General features: G+C 44.3%; 2 protein-coding genes and 1 pseudogene across 4 annotated transcripts; 1 reads left to right on the top strand and 2 right to left on the bottom strand.

Moving 5' to 3' along the window:
* The first annotated feature begins 893 nt into the window (after positions 1–893).
* LOC136549843 (uncharacterized) lies at positions 894–6,354 on the top strand. 2 transcript variants are annotated; one of them, XM_066541268.1, is made up of 6 exons: positions 894–1,013; positions 1,161–1,249; positions 1,483–1,636; positions 1,781–2,348; positions 3,286–3,349; positions 6,287–6,354. In XM_066541268.1, exons 1-5 carry the CDS (start codon positions 978–980, stop codon positions 3,300–3,302), a joined length of 864 nt encoding a protein of 287 aa, XP_066397365.1. In that variant the 5' UTR covers positions 894–977; the 3' UTR covers positions 3,303–3,349; positions 6,287–6,354. The 2 variants fall into 2 exon arrangements, with proteins under 2 accessions (XP_066397365.1, XP_066397364.1); XM_066541267.1 differs by lacking the exon at positions 6,287–6,354 and adding an exon at positions 3,543–3,895.
* On the bottom strand, positions 4,456–9,363 carry LOC136549842 (probable methyltransferase PMT2; annotated as a pseudogene).
* A 1,293-nt stretch (positions 9,364–10,656) lies between these two features.
* On the bottom strand, positions 10,657–11,981 carry LOC136551771 (gibberellin-regulated protein 6-like). Of its 2 annotated transcripts, none has more exons than XM_066543313.1 (4): positions 11,754–11,981; positions 11,615–11,659; positions 11,457–11,484; positions 10,657–11,064 (listed from the first exon to the last, which is right to left on the bottom strand). In XM_066543313.1, exons 1-4 carry the CDS (start codon positions 11,835–11,837, stop codon positions 10,883–10,885), a joined length of 339 nt encoding a protein of 112 aa, XP_066399410.1. In that variant the 5' UTR covers positions 11,838–11,981; the 3' UTR covers positions 10,657–10,882. The 2 variants fall into 2 exon arrangements, with proteins under 2 accessions (XP_066399410.1, XP_066399409.1); XM_066543312.1 differs by having other exon boundaries at positions 11,606–11,659; positions 11,754–11,972.
* Positions 11,982–12,347: the final 366 nt, after the last annotated feature.

The following is a 12,347-nucleotide window of genomic DNA, read 5'->3' as shown; positions in this document are numbered from 1 at the left end:
AGAAAGAATAAGTACTCTCAAATAGTTGTGGGTACAAAAGTTAAATTTTGGCGAGATGTTTAGTGAAACCCACATAGTAGCTAACACTCGTAGTTGGAGTTTTATTGTGAAAAAGCTCCAAAGAAACAGTTGTGGTGTCATCAAAGATGCATAACCATGGTATAGCTTGTTATGAGGCTTAAGGACAGGCAAAGTGGTTAAAAGAACTTACACCCGGAATTGATAATGGTATACAACAGCAATAACCATTTAAGTAGTTCGCTTCTAGAACAACGGGTCAAGTGTGCTGTCAAACACATTGACGTTAAAGTTGTACGTTGTGAAGGAGAAAGTCCGGAATCATACTAAAATTATTGAACATATAAGTAACAAGTAAGTGCTTGCGGATCCGCGTACAAAAGGCTTACCACCCAGTGTGTTTGGAGAACACACAGTCGACATGGGTTTATAGTATAGCCTATGATTTCCGGACAATAAAGGGCCAAAAGTTAAAGAATCTGTTTCAGAACAGAGATGTGTATTGTAGCTGTTAAGTCTATCGACGATTAACCGTGATGATAAAACATGCTCTATACACTAATCTGTGATGGAACAAATAAAAGAGAAAAGGATTAAAGTCAAAGTTTAAAGTTAAAGTATGAGTTGAGATCAAGGAGGAGAATGTTGGTTTGATCTCCCAACCATAGTGGCCCAACGGTCACTTGGGCCTTGACCTCGCGCCCTGATCGGGGGCGCCCAGTCCATCTATGGCTGGCGGGCCCCCGTTAAACTGCGCATTAAATAGAGGTGGAATCGGCGGCTCTCAGTATAAGGTTCGCCTGAGCCGTACGCCCCACCTAGAAACCCTACTCCGATCTAACAGAGGGGTGCAGCCAGTGACGGGAAGCACCGCCGCCGCCACTGCACTGCGCCACCACGGTCTTCACTGCGTCGCTCTCTCTTCTCCGACCGTCGCTGCCTAGGGCAGAACTTCACCGATGAACCTGATGGCCGGATCCCCTACTCAATGGATGGTCAGTGCTTAACCCTGGCTCTTCCTCTCCCTCTCTCTCTCCGTTCACACCATTACGAGAAACCCAATGAAACCTCACTGAATCCACTCCTGGATGGTCCCAAAGTATTCTACACTGATGTGTTCCTTCGTGGCGTCTCGCTCTTAGGCTGTGCTCGTCGACTGGTGCCTGGAGAGGGTGGAGGGCGAGGAGGGCAAGATCCGCGTCGCTGGAACCGCCTACACCCCGCAAATGAGGCATCTCCTCCGCTATTCCATTTATCGATTTCATTCTCCCAAATGTGCTTTAGTTGTGCATCATGTTTGAAAATTGTCGCTTTCTCGTCCACAATTAGAGAAATTCAGTAGATTGTATTTTTCTTTGGTAATTTGAGAAGTTCAATGGTAGTACAGAAAAAAAAAAGATGCCAAACAATTTCCGTTGGTACTCCACAATTGATCTCACGGTGCTGTAGCCTACATGGAAACAGGGAAGGAGCATCGTTGGCAAGCCGAGTGTTCAGATCTTCCGCCATTGTGAGGCGCCGTGATTACACCACAGTTGAGTCCGAGGACGGTTACCTCATACAGATTGCCCGTCTCTTGAATATTCCCAAAACACGTGAGAATGAATTTTCTGAGGAGGTAATTGCTATGATTGGTCTCCAGGGACCGGAGTTTTGGAAGCATTGCTACTAAAACAATGGGCAGCCCTGTGCACCGATTTATTATATTCTTTTTTCCTTAATCCTTCAGTTACCCATCTTGCTGATCCATGACTTTATGTAGGTGTGCGAATGCTTTGAGTTTGGCTTTCCAATTCTATGGCATAGGCTTGTTAATCCAAAGATGGAGCTGGACAATGAACATGCACGATCACCATCAGAATCTACTGCGAATGCACCAAGTCATTCAGTTGAATATTACATGAAGAAGTTCTTAAGTGACAGCTTTTCCAGTTCAATCAAATATGATTCTGATGATGTTGAACAAGAGAGTATGGACCGCTGTTCAAGTGAACATGAGATGGTTTCTCTTCCCATTGAGTGTACATCCTCTCGCTTAGGAGAACGAGGAACTCCAAAGTGTGGGAAAGCTTTAGTGAACCTTGGGATTACAGATGCCTTTGAACTACCAACTGAAGGGATGACTCCAAAGTTTGGAGCTATTGGAGGCTCAGAAGACAGTACAGTCAGGAGATTACGAAAACGAAGTGGCAAAGTTTTTGGAATCCCAAGTGGTGGACCAATGAAGAGTGGCCACAAGCAGAAGAAGATCCAGAGTGAAGCATCCAGTAAACAGATGGTTAATGAAGGAGTTACATCCGCTGCGGATCTGACTCCTCATGAAAATGCAGGTTGAATTTTGCACCTCGAATAAATCAGTTGACAACAGTTAATCTAATTTAGTATAAAATTCTTCTTTTGACACCCTGATACTCATTTTGGCTTGTGATTCATTACGCTGATAATATTTTTTTAGCATTCTACTTTTTATTATCTATTATTATGTGCATATCACCATCCTACACCAGTGCATAATATCATGTTGCCACACCTTAGTTCCCTGAATGGTAATTGGTAAATATGGGTTGGGTGCTGCACTGATGCCAAGGGGTTATTTATTGTTCCTATAAGTTTGAACTTTCAGTAAGCCTTTTAAGGAGAAGATTTGGGTAATCAACCATAATTCTTAACGTTAATGAAGTGTTGATGAAATATCTTGTCAGGTGGTCACTCTTAGATAAATTAATAGCAGGGCCTTCCTTCCGTTGTCCTTTGTAATCTTGCTTCCTGTAAAACTTTAACTCAGATGATGAAATATCTTGTCAGGTGGCCACTCTTAGATAAATTTATAGCAGGGCCTTCCTTCCGTTGTCCTTTGTAATCTTGCTTCCTGTAAAACTTTAACTCAGATGGTGGGTCATGCTGAGCACAGCATGGGGAGATGGTGTAAAAGTAAACCTGTTAAATTTGCACCTTTTATATGCTTAGTCCAAACTTGTTGGAAGTTCCTGCTTACCCTGCCACCATGTGCATTATGAAAATGCAGTCTGTTTCTAACATGTTATGCTTGTTCTTGTGCTTTGTTTCCATTATGACCGTAACACACCATATTTGAGGGACATAGTGGCTTGCCTGTTAATGTTCTTTTAACATTGTATAATTGTATTGATCATCTCCTGTGATATGAAGCTTTGCTGGAATGTTGTCTAGCAATCCTGTGACCTGTTGAATTGTTGAAAGGCAAATATCTGTAGTGCCTATTTGGTAAATCTCATGAGATATTTGCAGGGTTTCTTAGCCGCTGAGATTGTTGTTGATGAAAAGCCGGAATTGCATGATTCACGCTGTAAAGGTCAGTTTCATAAGCTTCAGAATTTTCCACTTGCTCTTGAGCACTAGAGTCCTGTTGCCATCACATCACAATGGTTGGTTTAGGAACTAAATGCTAGGCTAACTGCCTAACTCTGTTGTCGATATGTTGTTTCGAGCCATGAAAAAGAAGGCTATGTATCAACTCCCTAAATACTAATAACTAACTCGTACAGGATGAGTACAGCCAGCAAAGAAGACGAAGAGGAAGAGGGAGCCTGCATGTCTCTTTTGGAACTGGATGTGAAACTTGTGTAGACTTTGTTTCTCAGCTTGAGTAGCTAACTTATGTAGATGGAGATGGGTCATGCGTTGCCTTGGGTAGATGGTGCCACTAATAACTTGTAGGCCTTAACTCTAGCTACTACCCTTAATATTGCACCCAACCTCTAGAAGTGATCTGTTTGACCTGTCATCGTGCCTCGTATGCAGTGATACCTATATCCTGTCTACATGTTAACTAAGTGAAGTCTGGTGATTTATCTTTCTTTGTCTGATATAAACGTCAGCCCTATTTATCAGTGTACTGGAAATTGTTTGCGGTCAGCTTTGTTATCTTTTTTTGTCTGATATAAACGTCAGCCCTATTATCTCGAGCTGCAAGTGTTCCTGGTCGGTGGACATGTACTATCAGATTACTGATTCTGAACAATGTGTTTGCTTTGAATGGAAAATTGTGTTCCTCCGATCAGCATTTCCTAGGTTAACTAGGTCAAAATCGATAACCCTCGATGAGAAAGGTGGTCAAAGCGTTAATATGCATATTTCCCCTGTCACTGTCGATGCCATGATCTTAGTGCCTCTTGGTGGGGTGGTGTAAATAAAATTTCCCTCCACGATAAAGAATGACCTGTGATCTCACTTGTTTACAAGATGCTCCATGACTGCCTGATAGGGCGCACATGGCGCGTAACAATTTTTTAGGATCTGTACTTGCTTACAGAAAGGTACACCCAAATCAGTGATCAGGTGCTGTTCCAATTTGGTTGCAGCGTTTTGATTTGTGGTGTTTGTCTCGGGAGGTCAAGTATTCTGAACTTGTAATTCTCTTCTCGAATGTATGGTACAGCAAACAGAGCTCATGCCCATAGATTCAAAGAAAAAAAATTCTGGCTTCGAAGTTATGCCTGGCGCCAGCATGTTTCAAGTTGCAACAGTAGAGCCATAAGCAGCCCTTTTTCTTCAGGATCATTCAGGAGTACATAAATAGACCTGGGTTGTCCAAAACACCTTGTGTTTCTTGCTTACAGAGAGCTACTCTACTTAATAAGTTACACCCAAATCAGTACGGGGACCGTAAAGAAATTTTCTAAGATACAAGCTTTTGAATAGAGTACACGACTAACGAAGAATTCCAAAATTTGTTACCGACATTATGTGGTTGCAGCGATCACCAGCAAGCACGGTATCCTGGCTGCTTCAGTGCTACCCCTACAAGGGTTGACCATTTTCCTTGCTACAGGATGACTCCTAAGCTAATTCTTGTTCGTCGGGTAAGGTTGGGTTGCAGAATTCCTCATGTTAGAACCTCGGAAACGTGCTTGCTTCAAGCTACAGCCGTCTGATTCCCACCAACCCAGTACTGCTTCACGGCATATAAGATCTTCTCGCGCACGAGGGGGCCATCCTCGTGATCAACCATCTTCGTGTTCCACCTCATACCCAGAGCGAGGCTGTTCACCTTGGTTAGGACGTCAACATCGTCCCGTATTATGACGGCACCTTCAGGCCTCAAGATGCGGTCCATCTCCAGGAGAATGTCTTCCATGCTGCACCTGTTGGTAGTTTCATATATAAAATAGATCAGCACAGGCAATGCAAGTTATGAATTAACTACAGAAGACAAGAGTAGCTTACTTGTTTTTATACAAGGTGAAAAGACCGCTAGCATGGATAAGATCATATGTCCTTGGATAAGTAGAGAAAGCCTCACACCTGCAATAGGGTAGTGTCAAAATGTAAGTTCATGATCACTAGCACACTACTTTTGTGAGCACACAATTCAAGTGTAAAATGTCAAACCAGTCATGATATATGCCAATCAATCCTCGCTCATACACAGCCCCCAGGGTAGGCATCTTTGCGATGGTCGGCACAACATTCATCACCCAAGATTTTGGGGACTCTATTGCAGCAGCGAATCCCCCGAATCCTGCATTCATGTCCATAATATTCCTGTATCTACCAGTAAGCAGATACTTGTTAAGCCTTGACATGCTTCGTCCACATTTTATTGTCTTTCTGAAATGCCTGAGACGAAACCCCTGGGATCAAACCATTAGCAATTCTTGGAGGAACTGCATTGAGCCTGGCCGGGAAGGGTTTGATTGCTCCTCCAGCTACTTCGCTTTCATCTTTTACATCTGGAAGGGGTGTCACACAGGCCTTCATCTTCTTGTACCTGATGAAGTAGCAGTAGTTTGTAAGAATTTGGAACAGAAAAGAACCATACAAACCAAAGTACTCTGTTCAAATGACTGATCTTATTAACAAGATTACATGAACAGCATACCAGACATCATCTGGGTTTGTTGATTCACACATATGCACAGTTGATTCTTCTTGCCTAGAAGGGCAAGACTCAGTATTCACCCTTTTCCTCCATATTGCCATCTCACCCTTCTCTGAGATTTTTTCCCAACATAGAAGGTCAGCAATTTCCTCTATCCTGTTCTGCTCTGCCTCAAGATCCTTCTTTGTGCGTTGCCAACCCTTGTAGTTCACCTTCCAATTAATTGGAGGGCCAGACAGCACCCAGTAGCCACCAGGCCTTAGAACCCTATCAACTTCCATCATGTACATTCCATCTGTGAAAATGCGAAAACAATTTCGGGTTGTAAAATGACTTGCATCAAATATAAATGAATGTTCTAAGTATCAATGATAGTTACAATCCCTGAATTTTTTTGCTTTGATGCAGAATATAAGAGGACGCATGATTAAGCTCACCATTGGCTCCCCATGGAATCAAGCACCTGGAACAATGGGCCATGTCAAAGGCCCTCGATGGATAAGGAAGTTTTATTGTACCAAGGACACCAATAACAGCTGGGACACCTCTCTCCAGAGCAAACTGCACTTGTGCCTCGTGCGAATCTCTTGGCGCAAACGACATGGCCAAGACATTCCTCTTCAGCAAATAAGCTCCCCAGCTAGCCACCTGAAATAGTTATGGTGTGTTAAGACATGAACCAGACTTTGTAACCTGGCTCGAATTAGCAACACGCAATATGCAGTTTGGCATTTCCTCTTACCCCGCAACCAGTGTCAAGTGCAGTCCTGACAGTTCCATTGGCGATCTGAATGACTGATGCAAGCTGATCAATATACTTATCGGCTCCTTGCGGGAATTGTGTCCCTCCACCAGGGAATCTGAACACATTACCCTCATACTGAACCCAGTTCTGGATGGCTTTCTCGACCGTCAAACTCTTATACGGGCAATTTGCAAACGGGACATAGTCCCGACTCTTGGGCCACGGGAACGGAGCCACGTAACCTTTTGGGGGTGGGATCAGACAGTGCAGCTTCTCCTTCTGCGCCGGGCAGTGCCGCTCTCTGTAATTCATGTTCTCCCTAGGGAACTTCATCGCCCTGTTCTGATCTTGGCAGGGGGTGTAATCCGTGTAGTGATCAGCGCAAGGCTTGAACTTCTTCGCTGGCGAGACAAGATCGCTAGAGCTGCTGCCAATAGCTTTAGAATGGTGGGTGTCGAAGCTAAGGTTGGGCAAGACGGTGCAGTCGGTGCGCTTCGTGACCTCCAGCGCGATGCTGTCCCCCTTGCCGAACCCGCTCTTCTGCCACGCTCCGAGGATGTAGAAGAAGCAGCACATGCCAATCACTATGCATAGGAACACCGTGCTCCTGGTCCGGTTGTCGCCGGAGCTCGCCTTCAAAGCCATGGCTTGCTTACCCCTGAGGTATTAGACAGCCGAAAACATGAACTTTGTGCACTATTTAGTAATCCTTATTAGGAATGTACATAGGAATAGAATGCCACGGCTCAGGGGCGGATCTTTGCAAAACAATCTTAATGTACATGCATATATACTTGTAATTAGATCAGATCCGAATACAGTATCAAGTTAGCGTTTGGGTGCTTGGTTTTGCACAGGAGGAAGGGAAGACCCAGGGGTGTGGCGTACCCGGTGGTGGTTGCCGCCGGGCGCCGGCGAAGGGCTCGAAGAAGACCTGGGCACCTGGCGCAGGGCGGCAGCGACGGCGGCCCAGTCGCCGCCGACAGAAAGAGAGGGAGGTGAGCGCGCGCGCGGGGTAAAGGAAGGGGTTAGTAATGGAAGAAGAAAATAGATAGAGCGGAGTATGGTGGGCTATTTGACTGAGGTTTTGCCGGCTTCGGCTCCACTGGCCACCGCTGTATAATGGGTCGGGTATTAGCTAAAGCACGCGTAGTGGAGATATTTTATTTTTTTATCGAAGATTGAGCGTGAACGAACATTCGGCCTGATGACCAATTGACTCATAATAAACTTATATTTATATATTTAATATTGAAAAGAAAATATTTCTCTCACATTTTTTCGTTTACTTTTTCGTCGGGCAATCCATCTCATCATGCTTCACTCTCCTCTCTACGTCTCACTCTCGCCATCTATATGTTTTGAGTCCAAATCCAATGAGTGTGTTTGACTGCCTAAACCCCTAATCCTAAACCCTAAGTCCAACTCTATAACTAGAAGCAGCAGCCGAAGCCGCAACCGCAGCCAGAAAAAGCTACAACGAATGCACCCATTTATATCCAATGTAAGACCACATTTACAATAAAAAAGCTAGTATAATCCAAATTCAACAAGAAAGAAACCATATTTCGGACAATACATGTCTAGCCATGTTACGGGATTCAATTCCAAGAGCACCTTCAACAACAAAAGCCAACTTCCCTTCAAAAATAACAAAAGCCAACTTGCTAACACATATAAATATATAAAAAAGATAAAATAGAGTAATCTAACATGCTAGTATAAAGAAGTATGAACATACACATATAAATCAGAATTTATAGCTCTACATAAAGAGCAAACTTATTATTCTATCTTATTGTTATTGAATAAAATAAAAATATTCTACGAGCTAGTTATTTTAGGGCACAATAGTCATTTTGGTCCCTCAACTATTACTCGATGCTCAATTTTATCCCTAAACTTTTAAAACGGCCGTTTAGGTCCTCAAACTTTAGTTTTAGGATCAATTTCATCTTACAACTATGAAGATGATTATTTTAGTTCTCAATCTTTGCACTTTGGGACCAATTTCATCCATAAACTATCGAAGTGCATTTAACTTTTATTTTCAACTTAATTTTGTCTATTCAAAAAGAGAACCTTATATTTTAGGCATAATTTCATCCATAAATTATCAAAATTATAGATCTGCTATTGTTTCAATATATCCATGTATTCTTAATGAATAAATAGTGTTCGATGCAACTGTAATTGCTCCCGTAATATCATTTAGTCGGATATATATAAATGGTACCATTATAAGGTAACACTAAAAATAACAGCTTGAAATTATTAATGACCACGAAAGAGTTTTTGGATGAATATTATTTTTCTATCTCCAATCGCTGATGGTGTTCGAGCTAACCAGGTGCAACAGTACAGCGTTCCACATAGAACGTAGACAATGTTGTGATGAAAATAAAAGTTTAAAGAACAAAATACACTTTGATGGTTTATAAATGAAATCAAGCCCAAAACACAAAGTTCGAGGACTAAAACGATCATCTTCATAGTTTAGGATGAAATTGAGCCTAAAAGTAGAGTTTGATGACTAAAACGGCCGTTTTGAAAGTCCAGGGACGAAACTGAGCCTCGAGAAATAGTTGAGGGACCAAAATGACTATTCTACCTTATTTTAGTATTATTGGAGCTTCCCTAAGATGTATTAGAACAATTTGCATGATTGTTGTATAAGAGCATCTACAATGATAATTCAAAAAATCGATTGGTAAATCAAGAAGTTTCTCAAATGGCTAAAATAAGTCGGAAGTATATTTATTTGGTTCCTCTAGCCATTTTTTTTAAAATCTCACTCCTAAAACATAAGAGAATTTTGCATCAGAAACCGTGTACTATTTTCAAATCATCCGCAACCACTTTTATATGTCTCTCTTATATATTTACATCGAGAACCCTATCCCTAGTCCTCATTTTTCTCCACGTCCTTCGATTGGTTTTCCCGAGTCCCTAGAAATTAGGAGGTGAGATAAGGAGTCGTTGGAAAATGATTCTTTTTTTAATCTTACTAAAAATTTAAGATTAAAAGTGGGCTTAGAAACTTTTGAAGATGCTCTAAATCAATAAGTTTTCCAAGCCACATAGAGATACTGTAGAAATTGACCTCGTCACGCTCACTCCCGCGCGCCAGTACAACAACAACAACAAGTCCAAAGAAGCGCGTGAATCGTGTGGGCTCCACATGCAGCGGGTTGGGGTCCATGGGTGTGGTGGGTGTCGTCGCACTTAGGAGGCCACGTGAGTGGGTGTCGTCGCACTTAGGACCGTGGAGTGAAAAGTCCAGGGCGGTTACAAATGCACGAGCACCGCGGATGGCCGTGGCGCTGGCAGAGCCAAAGGAAGCGCACGGCAAAGGCCGTTCGGTCCAGCTGCACTTCCATTCTTCGGCCGGGCTGCGGCACTACCATCTGGAATGCATGCAGCACTGACAATGGCAGGCGAGTTTGGTCGTAATCCACTAGCCCAGCCCCAGCAGCAGGCAGCAGCTGTGGCTGTGGCTCCCAAAATTGTAGAGCGTTTCCCTGTGAACCGAACCGGGTTTTCTTCTTTCTGTTGTTGTTGAGAGAGGCAAAGCAAGCGGTGCACAGCTACAGCTTCCGTCCGCTGCGGCAAGAGAGAGCACAGACATCCTGACAGCAGAAAGACGCAAGTCGGTGTGGGCCTCCGGACATTGGGTTGGGCTCGAGGACTCCGCTTTCTCTAACCAGGCCTTCTTTCGAGCTGGACCGATGGCCTGCTTTTCCTTCCAGGTTCTCAGACCTGAATGGCTCCGACGATATAAAAGGCTAACACTACTCGAACGGGGCTCTTCTCACTTTCCCTCCTCTCGCTCGGTACGGTATCATCGTCCAGGTTTTACTCGTAGACAAGGAAATCGACGCCGCAGTTTCCATGCCAAACAAAATTTGAACTGAATCAAGTGAATGGCTCGTGATACATTTAAATCAAACGTAGGCCTCGCTCAGCTTACACTATATTCGGCTTGTTCGACTTTTTTTTTTCAGCCGGAATAGTGTTTTTTCTCTCACAACAATTCAGCCAGAACAGTGTTTTTCAGCCAGTTTCAACTAAAATTCTGCCAGCCGAACGGGACCGTACAGTAGTAGAGTTTACAGCGGCTTATTGTTGAATCGAGTGAGTGAATGCTGTTGTGTCGAGTGAATGATGTTGTTCAGGAATCCATCAGGACGCGCGCGCGCGTGTATGCACGCACGCCTTCAAAAGGATCACGGGGTCACTCACGGGTGCCGTGCCTCAGCTCACGGGCACTTGGGGCCGCCGCGCTTGGTCTTCCAGTTGTTGTAGCAGGGGCACTCGCCCTTGTTGCCGTAGTAGCCCGACGGCACGCACAGGCACGTGTTGCAGCACTTGTTGCAGAAGAAGAGGCACGGCTTCTTGTACTGCGTGTTGGCGCACCGCCGGGAGCACTGCGGCGAGCACTCTGCAAAACGCACACCAATACAGGCAGATCAATGCACTCATCAGGTTGTTAGCCATACAAATTAACCTGATGCATATATCCTCGGATCATATCCATCCTGCTGACCTACTCCACTCCACTACGAGATCTCTACTTGCTTAGACACCAACCATCCTGTGTTCTGTATGATGCTGCCCCACCATGTGCACAGTTTTAGTTCTGAAAGCCTCCCTCCAACCAATCTAGAACACTTACTACTACCTAGTAACAATTAAATATCACTGCATTTAGATTTACATTTATTTCATTGTATTAGTCTGGTTCTGTAGAACTGATCTGTGACTACTACATGCATGCCACTAGAGATAGGAGATCAAAAGCGGAGCGATCAGAAGGTTTGAATGATGACTTACGGTAGTTTTTGAGGCTGCCCTGTCCACCCTGCAAAACGAGAGACAGACAGTATGTGAGAGCACGCATCTGAGATAGATTCTTCGAATCGGTGAGTGATGACAACTGTGCAGAGGTGATCACAAGGGCATGCAAGGAGTTGGAGACAGACTTTGCTCACTTGGTAGACATTGTCGTCATGCTCGTCACTCCCCTTGGCCAGCACCTGATTGATGATCCAAATGCAAGAAAGAACAGCATGAGCCAGCCACACAATGCAAGTAACCAACTCGGCCAGCTGAAGATGAACCGGATCTCACCTCGTGCTCGGTCATGAAGACGGCAAGAAGGCCAGCAACGGCAAGGAGGAGGAGGAGCAGCAGCCTGCCGGCCATCGTCGCCATCTCTGTCTGATCTGAAGCGATGCGTGTGTGTGTGGCGCTGAGTGAAGGAGCAGAGCAGCTAGCTGGACTGGACTGGACTGGACTGGTGTGTCTCTCTGACGAGGAGTGAGATGGAAAGGAGATGCGGACGTATCTATAGACTAAAGACATGAATGGATGCGCCCAAGCAGCTTGTTTCAAGATGCGGTCCGGTCGCTGCTCTATTTTGATAGACTTAAGCACGATCATTGGGCATAGATTTAGCATGTATACTTATATTTGAGATAAACAGCGAGTCCTAATACATCTACTAGTATGGGATAAACAGCGAGTCCTAATACATCTACTAGTATGGGATTAACAGATAGAGTGAGAGAGAGGGTACAAAAGGTGCAAATCATCGGCTACCTTCGAGGAATACGGGCTGGCCATCACGGTGCTTGATGAAGACTCAGTGGAGGCGCTGCGATGAAGAGCGGCAGTGCAGTGGCGGCGTTGGCCGGTGACGGTGTTTTCCGTCGCTGGCAACGC

The sequence above is a fragment of the Miscanthus floridulus genome, chromosome 4, assembly GCF_019320115.1.
Source record: "Miscanthus floridulus cultivar M001 chromosome 4, ASM1932011v1, whole genome shotgun sequence".
NCBI lineage: Eukaryota > Viridiplantae > Streptophyta > Magnoliopsida > Poales > Poaceae > Miscanthus > Miscanthus floridulus.
Note: the sequence above shows the minus strand (reverse complement) of the source record. Positions and strands in the feature narration are given on the sequence as shown.

Bases quoted from the DNA above. Each gene is read 5' to 3' on its own strand.
- LOC136549843 (XM_066541268.1), top strand. From the start codon at position 978: ATGAACCTGATGGCCGGATCCCCTACTCAATGGATG. The intron at 1,014-1,160 runs GTCAGTGCTTAA...TCTCGCTCTTAG, and splicing joins GATCCCCTACTCAATGGATG to GCTGTGCTCGTCGACTGGTG. The intron at 1,250-1,482 runs GCATCTCCTCCG...ACATGGAAACAG, and splicing joins GCCTACACCCCGCAAATGAG to GGAAGGAGCATCGTTGGCAA.
- LOC136551771 (XM_066543312.1), bottom strand. From the start codon at position 11,837: ATGGCGACGATGGCCGGCAGGCTGCTGCTCCTCCTCCTCCTTGCCGTT. The intron at 11,660-11,753 runs GTGAGATCCGGT...ATCATCAATCAG, and splicing joins TCTTCATGACCGAGCACGAG to GTGCTGGCCAAGGGGAGTGA. The intron at 11,065-11,456 runs GTAAGTCATCAT...TGCGTTTTGCAG, and splicing joins GGGCAGCCTCAAAAACTACC to AGTGCTCGCCGCAGTGCTCC.